The sequence below is a fragment of the Phaethon aethereus genome (assembly GCF_964289735.1).
Source record: "Phaethon aethereus genome assembly, chromosome: 12".
NCBI classification, from domain to species: Eukaryota; Metazoa; Chordata; class Aves; order Phaethontiformes; family Phaethontidae; genus Phaethon; species Phaethon aethereus.
Window position 1 is genome coordinate 20,223,180 of NC_138588.1, and position 24,518 is coordinate 20,247,697.

At 38.5% G+C, this 24,518-nt stretch overlaps 1 protein-coding gene across 3 annotated transcripts in view; it reads left to right on the plus strand.

The window, feature by feature from the left end:
• Nucleotides 1-24,298, plus strand: part of UBE2Q2 (ubiquitin conjugating enzyme E2 Q2) — a gene marked incomplete at both ends in the record, with an annotated part of 48,510 nt that extends 24,212 nt beyond the window's left edge. For 2 of the 3 annotated variants that reach the window (XM_082005292.1, XM_082005293.1), the window contains 10 exons: nucleotides 326-382; nucleotides 2,477-2,617; nucleotides 10,915-10,999; nucleotides 16,199-16,259; nucleotides 18,319-18,409; nucleotides 18,764-18,822; nucleotides 20,413-20,461; nucleotides 21,317-21,412; nucleotides 22,423-22,489; nucleotides 24,267-24,298. In XM_082005292.1, coding sequence (XP_081861418.1) covers nucleotides 326-382; nucleotides 2,477-2,617; nucleotides 10,915-10,999; nucleotides 16,199-16,259; nucleotides 18,319-18,409; nucleotides 18,764-18,822; nucleotides 20,413-20,461; nucleotides 21,317-21,412; nucleotides 22,423-22,489; nucleotides 24,267-24,298 — 738 coding nt within the window. Of the gene's footprint in view, nucleotides 1-325; nucleotides 383-586; nucleotides 674-2,476; nucleotides 2,618-10,914; nucleotides 11,000-16,198; nucleotides 16,260-18,318; nucleotides 18,410-18,763; nucleotides 18,823-20,412; nucleotides 20,462-21,316; nucleotides 21,413-22,422; nucleotides 22,490-24,266 lie in introns of all 3 variants that reach the window. The other variant, XM_082005291.1, reaches the window with a different exon arrangement.
• Between the last annotated feature and the right edge of the window lie 220 nt (nucleotides 24,299-24,518).

Genomic DNA, 24,518 nt, shown 5'->3' on the forward strand with positions numbered 1-24,518 from the left:
ACCATGAATCATAACCCGCTTAACTTAGTGCATTTGTCACTGTCTCAGAATAGGATATCCTTATCTGAATCTTAAGTTTCCACTTAGAACTTATGTGAAATTAATTGTGACATTCTGTTTGTCTTTGCTTCATGCAAACATCTTTTCACTCTCATACTCCAGGAAAGCATCTTTGTGTATCTTTCATGTTAAAGTTCAGTCCTTTGCAGACTTTGATAAGTGTAAATTTTGTATATACCGCTTTCTCTTTGATAGTAGACTTCCTGTTTTTGAAAGAAAGGAACATATGCACAATTTATGCAGAAACATCATTGTTGTATTGCAGAACGGAACAACAGAAGAAGTTACATCAGAGGAGGAGGAAGAAGAAGATATGGGTGAAGTATGTGTGTATATGAGATTGTTATCCTAACCTAGTAGAATTCTGGCATTTTGCTCTGCAGTGGCTGGGTAGTTATTGAGAAAAACTGTAAAATGTGATCTCCCTAGAGTTCAACAGAAAAGATAATTTAAAATTTGGATGTTTACCTTTATGACAGCTTTCACTTCAATCACAAAACTAGTGAAATTTTCTTCTTAAACCTAGATCTCAGCTGTGAGGTGCTTGGATACAGAGAATTGGACATCTGTTTGTGCTTTAGTCAAACAATGCATAACATTGTGTGCCAAATCAGTAAGTTTGCATTGTTAACTCCTATTTCAAGCAGCATATGAACTGGCTCTGATCCAGTTGAAAGTGTCTCCCAAATTGAAGCAGACTGGCTAAGAGTAGATTGGTTTGCAGATTTATTAAACAGGTGAGCTAGTTTTTAACTATAATACATTGATGGAAATAGAAGGACATCCAAAACAGGCATGCTAAACTTTAAGGGGTTTATGTCACTGTCTGGCAACACGGTGCTCCTTTTAATGAGCTTTTTACTCATTAAAAGTAAGGTGTGAGAACCACCCCTTTCAATTAGTTCTGCAACATGTTAGAATAGCCCCAAGATGCTTGCTTTTTAAACCACTATAAATAGCCTTATTATATGAGAACTGTTCTGACTACTTCAGATTAGATTTTTAATGAAGCAGGTGTGTAGTAAGAATGAACAACTCATTCTTTGAATAGAAGGTCTTCCTTTAGAACAGGTTTAAATGTTACCCATGTTCTGGAATTAATTTGAAGCAGCCTCTCTTATACCATATTTAGCCTGATCCAGACCACATTTGTTGGAGCCAGAGTTTCTGTAATGGTAGTATGGTATGTTCCCATATCCTGCTCCTTTTTGCTTGCAGATTTGCAAGTAGCCTTTTGCAGTCCGTTTGGTCTACTTTAGACAAAAAAATGGTCATGTCTGTCATTATTTATAAGCTGTCAGGTGGCACTCATATGTTCAATTTGTAATCTAGTCCAGTTTCTAAATTGAAAAGCAGCTTAGGGTTCCTAGGGCTGTATCATTATTTTGAGGAACATGAGCATTTTAAAGAATACTCAGTCTAAAATGTGTGTTACAGTTGGAGGAAGCAGGGTTGTCCAAAGCACCAGTTAGATGTGTTTCTTACTATGCAAGGCTTTCGTGAATTTGCATTTATGGCCGGGTTTTCCTGCCATGCAAACAGATGGTGCATAAAGAGTAGCCACAGGTATGGTGGAGCACTGCATATTGGAGCATATCTGATAGTTGTGTACTCATAGCTTGCTGGTGTGGCTGCTGTAGCGCTTCCTTTTTCATCTCAAGGTACTTGCATCCTTCCCTTCTCTCCGCAAATAGCACTTGAATCACCTTACAGGCAGTTAAGTTCAGAGTGCTTCTCTGCAACAGGACAGCCCTGTGTCAGAATAGAGGGGAAGATTTTTTCAGTGTCTTAGTCTAGAACTCAGAACTGAAATGTTGGCTCATGTGATCAGGATATTTGACCACATAATTTTGTCTCCTATCCTAATGCTGCATCTAATCTTCAGCTGAAATGTTCATTTTGGATAAAATATGTGCAGCTTTCTAATATTTAACTTTCTTGAAGGGTTGCTGTAGCCCTGCCAGGTATGTTAATCATTGTTTGCCAGAAATGTAATACAGTGAGGATTCTAACTGAAAGAGTCTGCTATTAGAAACGTCTTGGAGACACCCTAACTTTGGGTACTTTTGGATTCTCAAGCCCTGCTCAAAATGCCTTAACTTCCTGTTTTCTACCGACTTAATGGGCTAATTCACCACAATCTTAACTTCTTGCACAGGTTTTATTGTGCTTGTTTCTGTGACCAGAAACATATTGTGAATTTGGGTATCGTTTGTATTGTGAAGGCTCCCTACACTTCCAATGAATACTGTTGGCTGAGAGAGTAAAGCTGGAGCAGAATAGAAATGGCATCCAGCAATCATGAATACATAGTGCTGTGCAGTATGTGACTGTAACCCTAAATGCCCTTGGAGAAGCTTTTGTTGAACGAAGACGTAGTTAAGTTGTTTACAATGAATTTTCCTCTATCCTGTAGGACATTGAAGATCTGGATCACTATGATATGAAGGAGGAGGAACCAGTTGATGGGAAGAAATCTGAGGATGAAGGCATTGAAAAAGAGAACCTTGCAATCTTAGAGAAGATCAGAAAAAATCAAAGGCAAGATCACTTAAATGTGAGTTAATGACTTAGGTTTTTTCTTTGTAATACTTCTAGCTTTAACATAGAAACGATTTTCAGCAAATAAAGCCTACTGCTGTGCACTTATGCATAAATTCACCTGTAGCTGACTTCTAGCATTTATAGGACAAATGTCTCAAGTTACAGAACCTAAATAGCTCTTTTTAGAGAAGTTTGGATAGGCCAGCTAATATTCCAAGGTTGTTTAACAAATGGACTCATATTTCATCAAAATCCTTGGCACAGGAAGTTAGTTGCTGGTCCACATCCCACAGAGGCACAAAAACTACTTCAAAGCACTCTAATTCAGCCTGGGAGAGTGCTATCATAATTTCTTTTGTAAATTGGGTTAGGATATTCTTGGCATTTCGGATGAAGAAGCATCTTTCAGCTTTTCACTAGAGTCAGCTCTTGCATGTAGATCCAGGTTTCACACTTGTTAATGATATTTAACTGGTGGTCTGATTTCCAGGGGTATCTATTTGGTTGTCTTTTGCTTGATGCCTTTCTTACAAACAATAGTCCTCCTTGCAGAATCAGCAGAAGGCTGATCTAGATATTAAGCATGACTTTTGTTGCTGAGCCCTTATTAAAATAACGAAACCCTATATAAAATTGACTGTGTTAAGTCATAGGTGACTTAACATACTTAGTAAACCTAGGAATTTGTGCTTTAAATCCATTTTGTGCATGAGTTTGGTTTTTTAGTAATGTCTATGCTGCTTGGAAATTATTGAATTTTTTCTTTGACATACACAAAGCAAGGGGCCTTCAGCAGCTTTGCAGCTTTGTTATCACAATTTTCTGAGTGATCCTGCCAGTAGGCAGTTTTAAAAGCCTGTTTGTTCTCCAGAGGCTTAGAAATGTTTTGTCACAAGTGCCAAGTTCCAGAGAAGCTTCTGCTTCTCAAAGGTGCATGTAGGAGGGAATGATGATGTCATGCAACCTTAATTTTATTTAGCCTGGCTTTCAAAGAAGTTGAAACTTCTGTTTCACAGAGGCTTAAAATGTGTAATGGATGAAATTCAATACTTCTGTTCATGACCAATATCAACCAAAGGTAAGGGTTCTAAAATTTCCCTAAGTCACCTGTAGGCGAAGAAGGTGCTTAAATTGGTGCCCTTTAGTGTGTGAGCTCATAAGTTTTTATATGCTCTGTGGTAAGTCAGCAGATGTGTAGATCATGTCCAGAGACAAGATGCGCTATTTCTGTTTAGGATAATAGTTGAGGATGTGAGCAGTAGTTAGGTACAGGGGAGGGACCTGTAAGTATTTAGGGAAGGAATAAGGTTTAGGATTGGTATGTAGGGAATACCTGGCTTTTTGCCCAAGGAATCAGCTTTGTTCTATTTCTTATACTTGATGATTTTTCCAGTAAATATTTTCTAAGAAGCCTAAACTGCACTTAAATTATGTTAGAATCAAGAGAATTGCTATTGTAAACATCACTTCATTTGTAGTGAGAACTATATATATTCAAAGTGCTTGGCACTAGCCAAGCCAATCCACTTTTAATATTGGATGCACTCTTGATAGGTCTCGTTATCATAACAATTTAGGGAAGAAGCTCCTTTTGTTACCAGAATCTTGACTATGTCTTGTCATGAATTACTGGCCCTAAATAACCTTACCTAGTTTAGGAAAAAAACCTTCTTCCTCTTGATTGCTGACACTTCAATATGGAAAAGAGATTCAGGTTGTAGCCCACTGGTTTGCAAAGGAAATAAAATAGAAATGCTTCAATCGGAGTTCTTCAACTACAAGTCTTCTGCTCCTGTCCCAGTGCTGTTCTAATATGACTTCAGTGCAAACCTGTTAAAAATACCTTAGACTTATGTTCTGCTTCATAGGCAGCATGAGATAGCTGGCTAGAGGAGATTGCTTTTTGATTTGTGTATGAATTCAATAGTTCCCTTCAGACAACCTGATAGGTAAGTGTACAGCCACTGGTTCAAAAACAAACAAACAGCAAAAAACTCAACAAAACAAAAAACCAATCAACTGGAAAAAAAACCCCAAACAAAACCTGATCAGCATTTCAGTACTTAAAAGCAGGTCAACATAAGGTGCCAAACTGCTTTTGCTATATAGTCAAGTCTGTTTTAAGACTTGACTAACCATAAACACAATGGCCACTTACTGTTTTTTGGGTTTTTTAACTTAACTGTTTGTTCAGCGTTTGAGAAGATGCTTATTCAGATTCTGTACATCTCTGTACTTACAACTCAGACCTAATGGTAAAGACTTCTTAATTGTTAAATAAAATAAATCCACTTGCAGCCTGAAAGGCATGGTCTGCTTTACCATCATCTAAAAATTAGGTAGAACTGAAAAAAGGTGTTTATAGTGTCAACATTCTTCTCTGATGTGGAAAGCCTTTTAAAACTGCGGATTCTCTTCTGCTGTGTGTTCTTTCCCATTTGGCAAATACTGCCTTTCCTTTTGCTTTTTCCTTCCCCATCTAGTGGAGCTGAAATGAGCACTGCTGAGTGCTTTTTTTTTTGTTTGACAACAGCAGATTCAACTTACATAATAGCTGTTTCTCATGCCAAGACACTCTAGTTGATGCTGGTGCATAAACAAGGTCAGCTGAGTACAGGGAACAGGGTATTCAAGTGCTGCTGAGGAACTGTGGTATTTTTGTGGGTCACCAGAAATAGCTGTGCTGCTTAAATAATTTCTCGAAGGACCTGTGAAGGTTTACTCCTAAGTGCTTGAGAATTTAAAACTATAGCTGCACTACTAACCTGCAAAATAGCTAACCTAGTAGCACTTAAATGCTCCTTTTTGCTGCCAAAACAGCACGGGGGACTTGTAACAGAACATGTTAAACATGGTCTAAGATAGCAGAAGTTTGCTCAATATCCTAACATAAAGCAAAATTTAAATCTGTACAGTCCTTCACAGTGAGTTTTCTGCAAGGACAGCAGGAGTTTCATGAACTTAAATATAGTGGCTAAAAATAGTCAGGTTTTCACACAGCTCTTTTGGTCTACTTTATTTTGTCAGCAAAGTAAAACAAAGCTGTGCCATTTACATGCTTGTTGTTGGGAGAAGAGGGAACATGAAACCTAATGTAGGGTTTTGACTAGTGCCCAATGCAACCAGAAGACTTTCTGGTTTCTTTACATGTTCATTGGCCCAAATCCATGAGTCATGCTCTCTCCCCTTGGCTGAAACGTAGGTTGAAGATACGGATCATGCAAAAGGTTTTTCTGTAGGGAAGGAGTGCATGCAGTCCTGTTTTTGCGTACGCAGATTAAAGACTTTAACAGATTAAAGATTCTTTTTCTGCTGCTCAAGACTTTTGTCATAGGCGTTTTTAGGGTTTGTGTGTTTTATGCAAGTTAAGAATCTGTATCTACTAATTTTGTAAACTAGTTCTGCTCCTTGGCAGTATCCCTAATCCTCTTCTTGCTGGCATCAGGAAATAAACTTAAATTTGGCTTGCGGTACAGTATGTAACTTGGAGCAAGAATTAATCCTCCTCTTAACATTGTAATAACTTTAAAGAACCACTTGCTTACTGGGAATAAAAAACGGTCTTTGAACTGGAATCATTAACTTCAGATATTTAACGACTTGCTGCTGCTTGCTTTTCAGAGGTCTCTCCCCACATAGTCATTTTAGAGATTAACGCTTTTCTTATTTAGATAATGCTATTAGCCTTTTCCATTTCCTACTGAGGAGTTTATGCACTTTCCTTTAGAAGTCTCAAATGTTTCCACTTTCATCTTCAGATGTTATGAAGTCTAAGGCGTCATTTCCATTTTCAGTCTAATCTTTGAAGTAAGTATGAATCTACTTTAACTTCCAAGAATGAATGTACTTCTGCACCAATACTGAGAAAGTTCAGTGACAATAGAGCAAGCTTGTATTCTTTAGGTCTTTTGGGTCACTTCAGATTTTTATTTTATTATCTTGGAAGAGTTTCCATTTTTTGTGTTTTGTTTTAGCAGGCAATTTCTGGTCTTGTGGCTGAATTATCTGAAACGTGTTGTGAGGCGATTTATTGTACTGTTTCGCCATGTGACAGTATTTTTCTGATTGGACAGAAAACAAACAATCCAGTCTTTGGATTTAAAACTGCATCGAACTGCACCTCCTACCTCAGATAACTCATATAAAGAGCAGGCGGTGGTTGTGTTTAGAGGGATGGAAGAGGTAAAGGAAATGTCCAAAGGAGAAGGGCCGAGGCTGCAAAACCTTGTGTCTCTGGAGGCTTAGTGCAGCAGATGGCTGGGGCAGTGGCATGTGCTGCGCTGGTTTCTGCATGGTTAGGTGTGCCCTACTGACTTGGGAATGCAGAAGCTCGGTTCTGAACTGAGTTTTCTTGGAGGTTGCTTAACTGTTCTATAAAGTATTTTACTCAAACTTGTGCGTTCACACTAAAATACTAAATAAGGATAGAAATGCTTCTGAAAAACAGAATGCCTGTACTGACTGGAACCAAAGTTTCACGTTTCTGACAGTGGCAGAAGCATGTCCTTAGGGAGAAGAGTTTGAGAACAGGACAAGCTTGTAGTGATGCATCTCATCAATACTTTTCATGTCCAACAGTTTTGTTTCTGGGAATTCCTGCAGCAGATGTTTCTGTTGTTTGCAACTCTAAGCAAATGGCATGTTGTCCACATAAACGTTTACCTCCTGTAGCAGGGATTTCTCCAGCTTACCTGCTCATTGTTCTGGAGAACCACAGGTATGCTTGTTCATGAGGGGAGGAGACTTTTTGTGCCTATATGATTACTTATTAGGGAAAAAAGTCACTTGGGGCTTGTCTGGCAGCTTTTTTAACTGCTTCAGTTCACAGATCAAACAGTTATGCCTTTCAGCTCTTGGCATCAACCTCACATGACATGTAGCTGTCAGATCCCGTGATTGACCGGTTATTTCTAAGGCAGCTGCAATTATAAGTCTTGATTCCACAACAGGAGAAAGAGGAGCTTTATCTCCCTTGGAGTGGTAGGGCCTACTTTTCCAGAAGGATACTCAGATATTTATGTTTGAATTCAGTCTTTGAAATTATAACTTGTATATAGCGAGTTATTGAAAGTTAAAAAGGTTTTAATTTTAGTACCATTATAGTCAAAACTAAACTCGCTGCTCTGCTACATCATGCAGTGGTGTGATGCAAGTCGTACTCTCTTCTAAACTGCACTTTAACAGTAGTTATAAAAAAACAAGTGACACCAGAAAAAAGACTTCGTTTCAAAGCAGTGGTGTTTGGCATTAAGGTTACCATCAGGTACCGCAGTTAATCTCTGCGGGCTTCCTCTTCGGCTTCCTCCAAGGGTAGTTCCAAGCCTGTAAAGTAAGCTCCTGTGCTAAACTTCTTAGGTTAAGCTTACTAGCCTCTTTCCCTTGATCATAGATTACTGGTTTGCAGTCCACCACTTCTTCAGAGTAGCAAGTCTAACTATATTTAATGCTGCTATATAAGGAGTAGGCAGCGCAACTAGAAACTCCTAGGAAAAAGAGTGAAAAACACTGTCATAGACAAAGTCTACTGAGGCTACCTCACACACACTAAAATTAACCCCCCCTTTTTTTTTTTAAATACCACTTCAGTTTATCAGCAGTTGTAATGGCACTCCGGAGTGTGTGGGTGTGTGAAGTTTTGGGTTTTAAATTATTACAGTACAGAAGGTACTTAAATTTTCATTATGCAAAGGTGAGCTTCCAACATTATATACAGAAATTCAGTAGCTTAATTTGATGGAAATAAAGATGCAGTAAGGGAACTACGTTTTCCACAAGGATGCCTCTGAGAATCGAAGTTGGTTTTAAATTGCCTGTATTTAGAGGTTGATACTCTGTGAAAAACGTAAGAAAATGCCTTCTTCCCATAAGCAATACAGCAGATGAGGCAAGGATATTGCACAGCTCTGCACAGAAGAAAGCCGAAATCTTGACACTTCTCTATGAAGTTTCTTTCCTCAGGACTCAACACATTCATGACTCTCAACCTTAACACTCGCAGTACAGGTCTGAAAAAGCACAGCAATTTTACAGAGAATGGTGGTTTAAACTGAGTTGTGTTAACTCTTTAAGTGTAATGCTTGCCTTTTCAGCTAATCTGAAAATAGTGGGTATAAATAATAGTAATCTGCAAATAATGTACACAAACAACTTTTTTTCCCATAAAACATCATTTGCTTGCTGTTAAAGGAAGAACAATCCCTCTCCCCTGCTCTATAGACAGGGGCTTTGGTAAACTGAGAAATGACTTGTCTGGAGCCCTGTCTTTATCTAGCTTTTGTTTCATCAGATGAAAGGAGTTGCCTTTTATTTACATAGTTAATTACAAAGTTCATTCTACATACATAAGAAAAACTAGTGGAATTTCAGTAATCTGCATAATTACATCCAGTGGAATATGAAAAACCTAAAAGAATACTCTACCGATTATAGTGTGAAGCTAAGCATATTATATGATGCTACTGAACAGAGAAGACAAAGGACTATGTGGAGGCTTTAGCATCAAGTAACTATTACTGATATTTAATCCTCATTAAGAAATAATCTGATCCTACAATTAAGAACTGGTAGAATATATAGTGTTACTGTTTACTTCAGGCAAACAGGGCTGACATTTCAGGTATTAGACAATGGTCATAACTGCATCAGATTCCTCCAGAAATACTTCTCTGACACTTCTGTCCAAAAAGGATCTGTCTGTAGAAGTTCATAGTGTCTGAAAGGAAACTGAGGAAACAAATCTCTTCAAATTTTTAGATGCAGTAGAAAAACAGACACATAAACTAATCATTCAGTATTTCATATAGGGAATCTGAACTTAGCTTTATTCTAGGTGGGGGATTTTTTTTCAGGTTTTGATTGTTTTTTCTTTCCTGCTCCTGAAAGCATGATTATGAGACTCCTGTATTAGCCTGTATTTCAGTGGGAGTGACTGAAGTCCAAGCAGCAGCGGGGGACTGTGTGTGCCTCATGAAATAATCTACCTTTGGGAAACTGACTGCTTGTGAAAGCCAGAGTTTCACAGGGTCGGGGTTTGGGGTGGTAGCTACCTTACTGCATTTGGAGTCCTCATTCCTTTCCCATATTTTAAATCTTGTAACACTAATTTTTATTTCTCTGTGTTCCAAAAATCTTGACCGTGAAATGGTATTTTGTGGGGAATATATAAGCAGTGTAATCATGTAACATCTAAGGTTTAATATCAAAATTTGTCCTGCTATCTTCGGCGTTGAATTGGAGAGAGGAATCTAGGTACTTTTCTGTCATGGTGTTATTCTAAATAAGCACTTTGATTTTGTAAGAGGAGAAAGTTCTGTCCTCACTTAAAGCTCAGAAAAAATTATTACCAAGGTTGCAGAACTATGAGCGTTGGGGATGTGTGCAGAATACATCCCGTGCAGCAGTTGTTGACGTTAAGTAGACATCAGTTACTTGGTAACTGGTGTGTTGGTTAGTTGGTCAATAACTCGTGGTTTTTAGAGTGAAAAATTTTTTTTTTCTCTCTAACACTGTATCTCAGGCTGAAATAGCAGGTTCAGAAATTATATGCTATCACTTTGAGATACTGAGTAATACAGAACTGATCTCTGAAAGAATGAAAAGATTTCTGCCCAGGTTGCATAAACCGCAGGAACTATGACAAATCACAACAAAGTATTTGGTATTTTGAAGCTTACTTACCTTAGTCTTCCTCTGTGTAGTTGTTGGTGGTTTATTTATTTATTTATTCTATTGCAAATAACAGTGTTGCTTTGGTTCTGCATTTTCTAAATATATTGGTTGGTCTTACTTAATCCAGAAGCTGGTGTTCTATAGTGGATACTTCCCAACTCCTGTACCTTGTGTCCTAACCAAATAAAAATATACTTCTGACAAAACAGCAAAGCCTTGTGTGCAGAAGCTTGTTCTTAAGGGTAGTCTTGTTCTTCCTCCCAGTGCGTCAGAGCAGAAGGTAAAAGGAAATATCTCCCTATTAGAAGTGTACTGTGGATCCATCTTGGAAATCAAAATGCCAAAGAGAATTCAACTCCTTTAACAGAAAAATGTCTACTGTACCTTGATTAAAAGCTTGTCTCACCTATACCATGTAACAGTATATACTAGAGTGCTGCTTTAGAGGATGTGTCTTGTTTCTTTTGAGTAGTCTTGAATAGACTTACACTAGAATACGTAACTTTTCAAAAACCTAATCCTAATGCAAAATTTAATATATTCTTAATACCTTCTAGTTAGTGTACCTTTGTAATGGAAAGAAATCTGTTTGATGTAAGTATTCCTTTTCACTTACTTGGAGTCTTTTTTTGTTTGTTTCAGGGTGCAGTCTCTGGGTCAGTTCAGGCTTCAGATCGACTTATGAAAGAACTCAGGGATATATATAGATCACAGAGTTATAAAACAGGTAAAATGCTTCAGATTTCCCTTCTTAAAATACATTTTAAAAGAATTCTCTTAGCAAATACTTCCTGCTAATCCTTCTTTGTTTTGTTGTCATATGTGTGTGTATATATGTGTGCACATATATAGAAATACATAGATACATACATTGTATATAATCTCATTATATAAAATAGTGTATGTGGAGAAAAAGGAAGTCAGGATACACATTCTCAAAGTTCTTCCTTTTTCTTATGCAAAGCTTCATACAAGAATTAACAGGACTGGTGTAACTATGAGAATGCTCTTGGGGTGGATGACTACAAAGAACAACTCAAGATTACTCCTGCGGGACTTTTTGATTTTTCATAACTACCTGAAATTCAGCTCTCCAGGTATATAGGGCAAAAGCTTTGACTACTGCCAGTGGGTAGTACTGCTCACAAGAATACGCTTGCTGTAGGGGGATTTGTGTCCAGCAGCAGGTTTTGGTATTTTACAGGCTTTAGCCTTAATTACACTGCTGTTATTTTTCTTATTTTGTGATGGTCTTAATCTGATCCTGAGCTCCATGTATTCCTTGAAATAAGGATGTAGATGGCAATAGAAAACAAGCTTGTCTTTTGAATTTGTTTGAATAATAAACGCTGATTAGCTTTAGGTAGGTGGTTGGATGTTCCATTTGCTCCATATAACGGGTATCTAAACTAGCTCAGCAAAGGAATCGGTATATTGAATTGCCTGAGTGTTACCATACAAGAAATAGATATTGCATAGATTTCAGGCAAGATGTATTCCTGGAGGTAGCTGAGTAGACAGCTCCATCACTGCAGTTAGGTATGAGAACCTGGTGCAGGCCAGGATGGGAACAGGAGGAATGCCCGATTTAGAAAGTCAGTCTAAACTTTAATCCTCTGTGTTACTTTTCTCCCCTAGTTTATTTTTAGGGGGCTTAAATTTCACGTGGTGGCTATGGCATTTTAACTTGTGTGTAAAAGGACAGACTTGAAGAGGCAAGAGGCTCCTGGTTTGATTTGCCATATTTACCTTTTAGGTAAATAGCTTTACGTGCTGAAGTACTGTGGACAGTGGTAAAATGTGTGAACTATAAATTTGATTCAGTAACCTAGTGTTGATCTAAGGTAGCCTACTTCTTTTAGGCTTTATTGCAACTGAGTGCTTGCTAGTGTGCCCTAATCACCATCTATCTGGTAAAGAATGGATTAGTGGGTCTAAGGAAGAGCCTAGAAATGTATCTGTGTTAAGTCATGAGAGATGCTTTACTGCCCATGTATGATCTTCAGGGTTTGTTTTTGTGGTTAGAACAAAGATGGGGTATAACAAATCTGCTCAACTCTGAAGACTCTATGGTGCTTAATCACATAGCGGTACTGCTGGAGGCACAACCAGGAGTCCCTGTAATAGGTGTACTTTGAGGTGAGGATTTGAGTTGCTTAATAATGCCATTTCTTGGCTTTAGATTAGTAACAAGTCTTAACTAGATGCAAAAGACTGAACTCCTGATGTAGGAAAGCATACTCTAAGTGATGAGGAAAAGTAGATCTTGCTAAGCTGTAAAGGAAGTTGAGATACTAAAGGGTGGGTATAAGCTAATACTTTAGTAATTAATTTAATACTGTAGTATTAGCTTATGACTGAAGAATGTTTAAAAAGACAGCAGCTGGATGCCTCATTTTGATCTCTAAACACGTTAATGAAGTGAAGTGTCAAGTGGAGGCTGATGCTATAAAACTGATGGCAATCCTGCTTTGAAACACCATGCTATTGATACATTTATTAATTTTTGCCAGTAAACGATGCTGTTTATTATAAAACTTCCACAGATTCATTCCTTATGGCTTTGTTTAGTCTTAGGACTTGAGTGAATTTAAGTATCAGTTCCTCTCCTTTGCACAGAACTCCTGCTTTTATAGCCTAGTTCTGTCTTTTGATGTTAGATAACTGTCACCATGTGAGCAGGGGCATATTAGATAATTGACTTTTTTTAATGCTATCTTTGTTCTGAGTACTTGCTCCACAGTCCATTTTTCCCTTAATTTAATTTCTTACTGTTAACACACAAAGGGAACCATTGTGAAACTTAAAGGTTCTGGTAAACTGTTGCAAGGTAATTGAACACTGTTTTAATTTTTTGCAATGTAAGCCAGAAAATCTAAGGCTGCTTTTTAGTTGCATAAGAATCACTTTATTTAGTGTATGTGAGGTTACATGTTTTCAGGATTGACAATAGGACAACACTGGGACTTCTGACATTAATACCTGTAGTAATAGTGCTTTAAATTTTTTGTTTTCTCTTAAACCATTTTATAAAACAGTAGCATTAAAAATCACTGTCAGGACTTCAACTATGGGTGTATATTCGGTATTTATTTTAGAACTGAAGTTTCTTTAGTGATTGAAATACTGCTGTTGGAATTCAAGCAAAAGATGACTGCAAGATTGCTGTCAACAGGAAAGTTGCTTATCTGTCTGGAAAATGTAGGTGAAGAACTACCCTTAAAAACCAATAGAGAAACCATTTTCTTAGAAGCTAACAGAAGCAAAAAATAGCCAGCAAATTAAGATATTTTGCTATAAATTAGATGGAGTTTAATTAAACTGTTTTGATAATAGGAGTCACAAGTCCTCCAGACTAAGATGATCTCGTTTCCAAATACAAAGTTGGATATTTGGCTAGTTCATATGGAAGAATTCACAAAGGTCCTAAAATAATTTGAGGAGGGGCAGGGAAGGAGAAGGAGGAACAAAGAATTTGGGGATATTAAATGCAATCTTTTCCGTTCATATCTTTAGCAGCTGTGCTGTTCATATACAGTGACTTCAACTCACTGTTTTTATCCAAACACTCTGGGATTTACTTCTAGTTGTAGTAAAGTTGCTATTAAGTAAGACATTGCCTCTATTTTGGAAGGGCCTGTTTTTCTTTGTACCTTTTAATCTCTTAATGTTTTCCTTGCTTCATGGTTCTGTGTGCTTGCTTTTACTTCAACTCCATGGATGGCCTTTCAGAGGAAGAAAACAAAAAACCTCCTGTGTTTAAGTGAGGGGAACCTACCTTGATTCCCTTCCTTACCTTAAGGACCTCTCAGAAACTGGTACTAATCAGTTAAATTCTTCTGAACAGTAACTTTTTTCCTCTTATTGCCTAAATTAAGAAAAAAGTATATGAGCTTGTTCCAAACAACACCTCTTGCCTATTAAAAAAACCCGAACAACCCCCCTTCAGCGGTGGATAGTGGTGTTAAGAAGTTTGTATCAAGGCAGTGAGCAACGCTGCTGCTGCTCTTGAGGACATACAGATACTATTCAGCTCAAAATCTGGGTGCTTGAAAGGTTGATTAAGTAGCTTCCTGTTCTGCTAAGGTGCATTCTTGTCAGTCCTGAACGTGCGTATCTTTCTGAAGAACCCTTTTACAACTTCTGGTTTAGGTACAGTACAGCTCTTAAGACCAGCAAAAGTTGTTCCTTTGGGCAAGCTAGCAAAGCATGTGGACCTTGCTAACCCATGGAGCTGGAGGGCTGGTACGTGAATTCTGGGTAAGAGCAGGACTCTTAGGGTGGTGGAAGGAGTGCAGGAATAGGGGTAGAGGCTTAGCGAATAAACAAGCTGATGGAACTTCTCTTGTGATCTTCTATTACTTAGGATGGTGTCAGAATCCTTACTGCAACTTGTTCTGTGGTCTGTAACAAGTATTTTGGACTTGTGATAGGTGCCAGAGCCTTACTGAGTGGCTGCTTCTTCCAGTCTTCACTCCCTTTTGTATGTAGGTGGAGGAAGATAGCAGAGTTCTGAATGTCAACTCTTCTGGTGTTACATCAGAGCAGTACAAATTGAAATTCTTATACTTTGTGACTTCCACTTATACTAAGGGCAATTCAGAAAATAGTGTCCTTGGACCTGGGAAATTGGAAAAAGGCCGTAATAGCTCTTTCTGTTCATCCTCGAACAGAAAAGTGTGGCGTCTCTGAACTAGCTGCTGATTAAAAGGGACATTGAGAGCACCGTAAGTTTTCAGACCTACTTTGTTGTCCTAGACTTAGAAAAATTTGAAATCATGATCATGGCTGCAGTATCCACTTGTTTGTGGCACTGTGGTAAGGAGAAATAAGCATGATTTCTTTACCTTGTTTACTGAGTTTTGGAGTGCTTTAGAAATAAAGGTTACTGGAAATGTCATCTGCACTCCAAGTACTAATGCTTAAAAATTTCAACTGCAAGATAATGTATTCTAGAATAGTAAAACTCAGGAGTGAATACTGTAATTCCTTGGAGAGAATGTGGTGACTGCAGTCTATTGGTTGTACAGCCTTCAGAAATCCTAGGCAGATTCCCAGTTAGCATGTGTCTTCCAAATAGTTACGTCAGCAATAGATACTGTTAAATATTAGCCCAGGTAACAAGTTTAATCATAGCTGTTTAGTGTATATGCGTGAAGAGTCTGCCGGGGAGGAGATTAGACTTTGGAATGTAACTCATACCGTTTTCTAAATCCTGTCTGATGGTTAAAGAGCTATTGCTTTTTCCTGGGCTGCTTGTGAACTTCTGCAGAGAGGAAGCCTGAATATACAAGGAAATAGCAGATAACCTTTGATCCTTCCCTTTGAGTGAAATGCATAACTATTGTTTAATGTGCTTAAAACAAATGGACCACTGAAAATCACTAGCTGGCTTGCAGAGACAGCTGGGTTTTTTGATGCATCTTTCTGACTGCTTTGGTCAGCTGTTGGGAATGTGCTTCATCCAGTGCAGTATCTTCTTTTTATCTTTCTAGTCCATACACTGTTCGGTGTCCTGTCCTGGTCTGCCAATACTGATGAGAACCTGTGAAATACAATGCTGCATACTCAGACTGTGATCAATTTTTTTTAAATGTGTTGGTCAGATACTGGGTATAAAATATACTGAGTACTAAGCAAGCTGGAGTTGTTGCTGTGGAAAGTTTGAAGAGGAAGTGGTTAGGTGTCAGAAAAGCATTTTGATTCATGTAGAATTTTTTTAATGGAAACGAAAGAACTTTTTTTTCCTTGTAGTTGCTCCAAAATGCTTCTGCTGTTGGAGGATGGATGTGCCTCGGTATCAGTATCTTATCTGTTGCTTATGTCTACTGACAGTGTTTGTACTTAAAAGCAAAGAACGTTTTTGTTTAAAATTTACCTTGTTAAACTCTTAGTGCATAATTAATTCTATCTAATATTTCTACAGGGATATATTCAGTGGAACTGGTAAATGACAGCTTGTATGAATGGCACGTTAAGCTTCTAAAGTAAGTTGTTAAAGTTTTTTCATGTTCTGAAGAATCCTTTTTATTATTGCTGCAGAGAGTCTTACTTTTGATAAATCAGAATCTCTAGCCAGAGCATATAAAATAGTGCGTGGTGGCTACAATTCTGGTATACAGAAATGTGTACAGAGATTGAACTGTAGTAACTGAGCTGGCAAAAAAACAAACCCTCGTTGCACAGCCAACACAGTGTGTGTCACTAACTTTCATGAGTGTTCAGTTCTCTTTCCAAAAGTAGTTCAAAATATGATGCCTTAAATGATGACATTTTTTGTCTAGAGTTTTTCTGGGTGGTTCTAGTTTGGGTTTTTTTGTTTTAAATTCAAGAAAATGCAACTTCTTATTTTTTCCAAGATGTAAGAAGCAACACAACTGCCTTAGTGTCATTAGTTCTTTATTTCTAGTTGAGCAAACACATAGGACTAAAAATTTAGGTATAACATAATTATGACTTAGATAATTATATACCTTGTTTTCTCTTATGTACCGCTTTTCACTGCGTGTACTAGATGATAAGTCATCTTGTTGTGTCCATATTCCAGTAACTTTAATTCTAGGGGTAGTATATTGAAATTATTCCTGGGAATGGGATCATCTGCCATCATCCTACAAGATAACATATAGGAAGGAAAAGCCTATCCAGACTAGGCTGGGTGGCTGCAAAAGACGGCAAGAGATGAAAGAACTTCCATCAGTTCAGATATGTCATGGTGAATAAGTATAAGGACATAAGCTGTTTTGGCACAATACTTCATCTGCCAGTAGGAATTGTTGCCTTGTCCTGGTGGTAAGACTTGTACGACTACGTCTCCAGCTGCTGAAACACGGTTTTGCTTCCTCCTTAGTGTAATTGTAGGCATGTGAACGTTTTGAAGCTGAAAATGGCAGGAATGACATCTGGCAGAAAATCTATGCCGTATTACAGGAGGCCTTGTCTATAGAGTGCTTCTGTAACAGAGTGCTTAAACTACTGTGCAGTGATTTGAAACCTCTTTTCAAGTGCTGTGAACAGGCCTGATTTTCTGCCTTCAAGAAGGAGAAAATGGAGTGCATGCAGCAAATGGCTTCCAGAATGACTAAGAGAAGATAAGAAGTATTGTGTTTGTTTATCCCAGCAAAAAGTGTCTGAAAACAAATGAACTGCACGCAGGCTAGTTGAGGGGGTAAATGTCAGAGAGAAAAGAGCCTATTTGCCTAAGGAACAGTGTTGCTACGAGAACAAGTAACTCTGAGCTGGCCTAGTGCAAGCGAGGCTGGAAGTGATAGGTTTCGAAGCATTGGGAGATTTTCTTCTGAAACAGCTTCCTGTTGGTAGAATGGGGACAAACTACCCAAATAATTCTGAAATGAGATCTAATAAGTTTCACCTGTAGCAGAGGATTGGATTTAATAGCCCATCATTTTGTTTAACATCTGCATTTGGCTTGCTGCAGGCATTTTTTGGCTAGTCTCTCTTAAAAGCTGGTGGGGTGTCAGAGCCAGGGTGGGATTAACCCCGTAGCATTTGAATTAATGTCTAGGCTGCTCACCCCGAGCATTTTGCAACAAACAATTGTTGAAATTCTGCTGAGCAGAAGCTGCTGGCTTTAGTGCTTCTGCTGATGCAGATTACTTTTAACAGCTGATACAGAACTGTGATCACATATTCCATAAAGGATTCACTAACTGTGCTGAAAACTAGATTGCTACAGTTTTCCTGTTAAAACATAGCTCTCCGCACCGCCCCTCCCTCCCCCCTTGAGACATACATTTCCAGGAAACTAAAAAGAATTAAAATTGCTGTTTTAAAATAAACAGGTGGTTTTGTGCTATCTATGTTCAAGTAACACTTGATAGCATTGGGAATGTAGTGCGTTGCAGCAAGCTTTCATGCTGATCTCATGACAAAGCGTTTACTTTGTAAAAGGAGTTTTCTCAAGTTCACTTCAAATTACAGTTTGTAAATTACAAATACATAAAGGAACTCTTTAAGGGTAATTACTGTTTACAGGTGGTGAAAATTGAAACTTCATTCAGGATCTCCCCCCTGCTTCTTTTATAGAGTTGATCCTGATAGCCCACTGCATAGTGATCTTCAGGTCTTAAAAGAAAAAGAAGGTGTAGAATACATTTTACTCAACTTCTCTTTTAAGGTATGTGTCTATGGGAAGAAATGCTGGGGTAAAGTTTGTTGCTTACTGTAGGAAGTGACTGAAATGACCTGGCTGTTAACTTTGGTAAAGATAAGAGGTGTAGCATTTTTTTAAAAAAAAAAAAAAAAAAAAAGCGCAACTTTAAGCGTGACACTAAAGCTTCCCAAAGATTGATATTTAGCCAGTACTGTAGAAATGTGATTTTTACAGAACTGAAAATTGTTACTACTTTTTGATTTTTTTTTTTTTTTTTATTTAAATCAATTTGCCAAGTAAGGCTATTGAAATACGTTTTGGTCAGGAAAACACTGTCACAGTATAGTTCTTAACCTGTTTTTTTGTTATGCTTTTCAGGATAACTTCCCTTTTGATCCTCCTTTTGTGCGAGTGGTATCTCCTGTGCTCACAGGAGGGTAGGTTTGAATTGCTTTATAGAAATTTTACTTTGTGGTGAAAACGTTACAACTTGAGATTGGTTGACTGAGTTTGCAGGGAGCATTTTCAGACTACCATGTATGTGGACTTCAAGAAGTTTCCCCTAAATGTGTATTTATGAGCTGCTGTAGACCTTGAGTTTGAAGAGCTCGAAGTGTGATATGGAGACTTGCTGCTTAAGCTTCACAAACTAATAGGAGCCGAACAGCTGGGTGCATATTCCATCCAGATGTATTTCCTCTTTGAATTGCTAAGCTTGTGTCTTTCAGCTTTGAAAGACTCTGTGCCTGCCATAATGTTTAAGAACTGGCCTCTCTGTGGATGGTTAACATCGCTGTTACTTCTCCTATTGTTCAGAATACTAGGGTGTTTTGACTTAGTGCTTTCAAGGGGTCTTGATCCCTGTGTTGCCTTAAACTTGCTGTACGATCTTAACCGAGTCTCTTTTGCTGGTAACACTGCTATAAAGTTTGTCTAAAATTTCCTCAAATGCTAATCCAAAGGTACTAAGTTTAATTGATGCTGTGCTCCAAAAGTCATCTAAAACATGTTTGAAGTGCTGTCTGTGGAGTGGAAACTTGTGTATATCCAAAGGAGAGAAGGTTAAATTCACCTTCCAAGGCTTTTATGCACCTCCTGCTGACAGGGAATTATACATGCACATTTGAAAATGCAGTCTGTAATAGCTGGTGCTGATTCTGATTTGATTTTAATTGCTGCGTGTCTTTTTTGCATTCAAGAAATGGTTAGTGCAGTTAAATAGCATTCATGAGATTGCTGCTACCAAAAAAGTAAACAAGCTGTGCCGGACACCAGAAAACTCATTTGGATTCTGGTTTTGTTGTGCTTGGACTTCTTTGTAGAATGAAAGAAAGAATGGCCCAGGTGTGGATTTCAGTGATCGTTTGCTTGTGAATGTCATACAGATCTACATTGTTTGAACATCTTGATCATAGGGGAGACTACATTTTTGGAAGGGTAAATTCTAGTCCTTCAGTCCAGGTTTTGTGCTGACTGCCGAGTCCCAATCGGTACGATGTATGAGGAAGTGTTACGGAAATTAGAACGTGGTTTCTAGGAAAAGAGCAAGTGAAGATCTGCTCTCATTTGTCTACATCTTTGATTTATAGGTGCACCTACATTGTATGGAATTATGTTAAATTTCTTTGCAGAAGTGAATTTTTGTTTGTGTGTTTTTATAACAACGTATCAATACTACATATAGACAGTGCAGCCATAAAAAGCAACTTTCCTTTTTTTCATGGTCTGTGTACAGTTGTGTAAGCAGTTGTACAGACTAGCTCAGTCACTGATTTTAACTAAATGTATTTAGCAAAGGAAGGGCTTTTTGGCTTTTTTTTTTGGGGGGAGTGTCTTACAATGCTAATCTTCTTTGCATAAGTATAATATGGCTAACTAGTTACAATGTGTTACTGGTTAAAGTGCATTTCAGCTTTATGTGAACAAAAAATTTAAACTAGACTGCAAAAGCTTAAAGTGCTCTGAGCAGTTTCATCTTCTGACTAACTGATGATGTCAAATACATTTTCTTTCACATTTGTCTCTAGGTATGTCCTAGGTGGAGGTGCATTATGCATGGAACTTCTTACTAAACAGGTGAACACAGACTCTTGTTATCTGGATAATAACAAAGCATGTGTTAAAATACTGAAAACAGGTGTTTCCCCTGAGTTGAAGAATCCCTGTGTGGAATAAATTACATGCTCCAAAGGGAACATGGTGGAATAAACCTCAGTTCCACCAGGATTTGCCTTGCTGATCTTGTGTAAGATTGTCTTTTCTGCCTTGGATGGCTTACGAGAGGTCTGAGGAAGAGGCAAGAAGTGAGAGCGTATCAGTTTTGATTTCTTAGACTTTCTGTGAGGAAGCCAGTGTAAAGAGTGAGTTCTGAGGAGCAAGACACATTGTTTTCTTTTCCAGCTTTCATGCTGCTGCATGAAGCCAGCTCTGGAGAAGTGTGGATCGCAGAAAGTTCTAGGCATAGATGACTTGTATAGACAGGGTGATCGATCTTCTCTGTAAAGTAATGCCACAGAGAAGCAGTAATTTTCATGGGAGCAAAATTGTCATAGCTCACTCAATGGCTTCATTAGATAGCAGACTTTTCTGCTTCTTACAACAAGAAGTTTTAATTTCTGTTGTGACGTTGCTGAAAATGTGTAAATGCTACAATAACAGAGCTGCTCTTGGTTTTGTCTTGCTGTATTTTGGAAATGTGATTTCAGCCTTTCCATTTCTGTTACAGGCTCTTAGTGCTAATATTGTATATCACTTTCCAGATTTTCTCTGGACAACAAAAGTTGTTAACTGAAAATGAGTAGTTAAAACTAAAACTGGTGTGTGTGTGTCGGGGAAGGGGGGAATCCCAAAGCACACCTTCCAAAATAGATTTGCAATGTGAGCACAAGAAGCAAGTACATGTTATATAAAAATATTTTCTCCCTCCTCCAGGGCTGGAGCAGTGCCTATTCAATAGAATCAGTCATCATGCAGATCAATGCCACTTTAGTGAAAGGAAAAGCCAGAGTACAGTTTGGAGCCAATAAGGTAAATGCACTGTAATATCAATTTCAGAGATTACTGTTAGACTTCCATTTCTTTGCTGACTTGCATAGAAGATGCTGAATGACAGAATTGTCATTGCAAATATATTTGCAGGTTGACTTATCTTGATGTCTGGTGCATGTATGAGTATTTTATTGGCAGTTAACTATGAGTTTGTTAAGAAGCAATGAATGTATGAGGAGGATAAAACCTTGGGAAGGGCAGGGTGTGTAAGTATTTGGACTTGTCCTATCCCCATGTTGGCAAGGAGGGAGGGAAGGACGATTCAGAATTGGGAGTCGGTAGGATTTGGAAATTCCGGCTCTGACGAGGGCTGTATATGACAGCCTGACTGCCAGGTTCGCATACACTGATGCGGATTAAGAAATTCTCCTCCTTTTACTGGACTAGACACCTGCAAAGTTTCGTGAGATGGTGAGAAATAATACCATGCAAATACTTCTGAACTAGCTATTCAGTAGTAATTGAAATCGTAATTCAGTTCAAGTGTGCATGCTGGTAATGGACTGTAACTTAAGACTTTAAAGTAGTAAATGCTGTTTTCAAAGGATGTTTAAATACTTAAGTCAATGAAATTGTCACTTGGATGCCAGTTTCTAAGTACCGAGTCAAGGATAGTGAACTAGATAAGATGTAAAAATGTATGATCGCAATCCTGTCTAACAGAGTAACTCTTCAATTGAGCAAGACAGAGTTACGGTGGGGATTGCTGGAAGCCCGCCGTTCCGGTTGCACACACTTCTGACTTACCTCAGGTGCTGAACCCTCCAAATAGAGGGCCCTTTCCAGCAGCAAGGGTGTGCAAATTATTGTCATTATGATGGAGGAGAAATGAGGAAATAGGGTATTTGACTTGAAAATCTTGTACTGTACTTTAAAGCCAGGTATGTTGTAACATTGTGCATGGTTTTTCTTTGTAAGCCCGCTGTAGTGTTTCTTCGTAAAACTGTGTTTACACACAGATTTTTTATGTTAGCTTTTTCTCCTTTCAGAATCAATATAATCTAGCAAGAGCACAGCAGTCCTATAAGTCACTAGTACAAATACATGAGAAAAATGGTATGTATATTCTTGTGACTTTATTCTTGTCTGCACAGCAACCTGGGAATTGGTATTTGGCTGCAGTAAAACTTGAAGTGCCAAAGGGTCTTATGTTGGCTTGGGAAGACTATAAAAGGTGTTTCCTTTTTACCATCTTGCACTGGGAAGACGATAGTGCTTAAAGTAACTTGCCTAACAATCACTGCAACTTCTCCAGCTTACATGAATGTTCCATGTGTCTTTGAAAGGTAGTTCAATCTCATTTTCAGCCAGTTGATCTAGTAACCCTATTGTTACTGTAGCTTTTGAAGTGTCTTATTTTTCCCTGAAAGGCTTTGTTTCAGTGTGGCAGGACCTTAGGAGTAGTAATCATGAAGGAAGAGATAAAGTGGAAAGACCACCCAGAGACTGAAAAATAGAAAAAGTCCAAGTGAAGTGCGCTGGCTGGAAAAGTGTGCAATAGAAATGGAACGCGGATTTTTTTTACCCTATTTAAAGCCAGTTAATGGTCTCTCAGCTGCGTACTTGTTTTAACAACTATTCTAGTGCTTTAGGTATAATGGCATTTGTTGTGCCAGGAGGAGGAGAGACAGCAAATGACCTGAGGCTTTAAAAGGTTTAAGTGACTGATATGTTATGTAAAAAAGTAGTCAGCAGAGTCAGTACCCTGGTCTTGTGATGAGGGAGTTAGGCCCAGTTAGCACTTCCGTGGTATTCCTTTGATCCAAGTTGGACACAGTGTCCTCTGGGAATTCATGTTGTGGTGAACATGAGAGCGTATTTCAGTGTGACTGTAGTGAGCATCTCGGTTTCCCTACCTCTAAAACTGAACATAATGCCTTCTCTACTGCTGGAAGATCAAGGATAACAAGTTTAAAATGCTTTCCGCTTTAATGATATTTTGATCTTGCCATTAAAAGTCTTTTGCTTTTTTAGTTTGCCACAAAAGCCAGCACGGCTGGCTGTTTACTTCTAGCTATGTGCTAGCCTTGACTACAGTGATTACTGCTGTGTCAGGAGCCGTACGGAAAGCATTCACAGCATTTATTGCTGCTGTGGAAGGTGTCTTTAACTTAGAGCTGCTACCTGCTCAGTGGGACAACAAAAATAGGCCCTGTGCAAAAACTTAGAGGATTTTTTTTACAATAGTGGCTGGGAGAATTAAGATTGGGGATCTGGAGGTGGCTAGGAAAAACTACGCACACTTGATCAGGTATGAGTCAGCTGCTAAACATGCCAAATCCTACCGGGAGGCAAGTTATTCAGCTGATGCTTCTGAGACCTTTTTCCTACAGCAAGATTTGCGGAAGTAGGATAAACCATTCAAATGCCTCTGCGCGCCTAACTCCAGTACGCAAGGTGGGATTTATGTACAAGTATCCTGGTGTAGTCAAGTTCCGATGTCTGTACATTAAGTGGCTTGAAGGCTTGGGGGTTTTACCTATGTTCCGTTTGGTTTTGTTACAGCAGTGTTCTTCCAGCAGCTTCCTCTGTTGCTGTCCAAGCTTGTCCAACTCGGGATAGCTGCTGCCACCAAAAAAAGAAAAGAACAAACTTGGAGGTGCTTAAATTTTCATGCCTGTATACTGGATCTGATCCTGGAACATGCCACATGCTTTATCTGCCACTGCAGACCGCTAGCATTTAGGGCCCTGGGTCCCGCTGAGCTGGCCTACTTTAAGAGGGAAGGAAGGAGTCAGATGAGGCTTCCATCTCCCATAGGTTCAGAACAAGACGGTAAGATCATCTTGATGTAGCAGTGTCGGTACCTAACACAATTCTCTGTTCTCCATAGGCTGGTACACTCCTCCGAAAGAAGATGGCTAATACAGAGGACTGTTGCATACCTGGACCAATGTCAACAAAACAAGCTCTTTTTTATGTTTTCCAACACACAGACTCAAGCTATGAGTGCCCCTATAACAGCTGTACTGAAGACTTTAGCTATTAGATAAATTAGTGGATAATCTGTCAACTGACACGTAAAGTATAAGTTACAGCCTTACCATTCCACTCTTAGGTATCTGGACTGAGCAGTTTGGGCCTT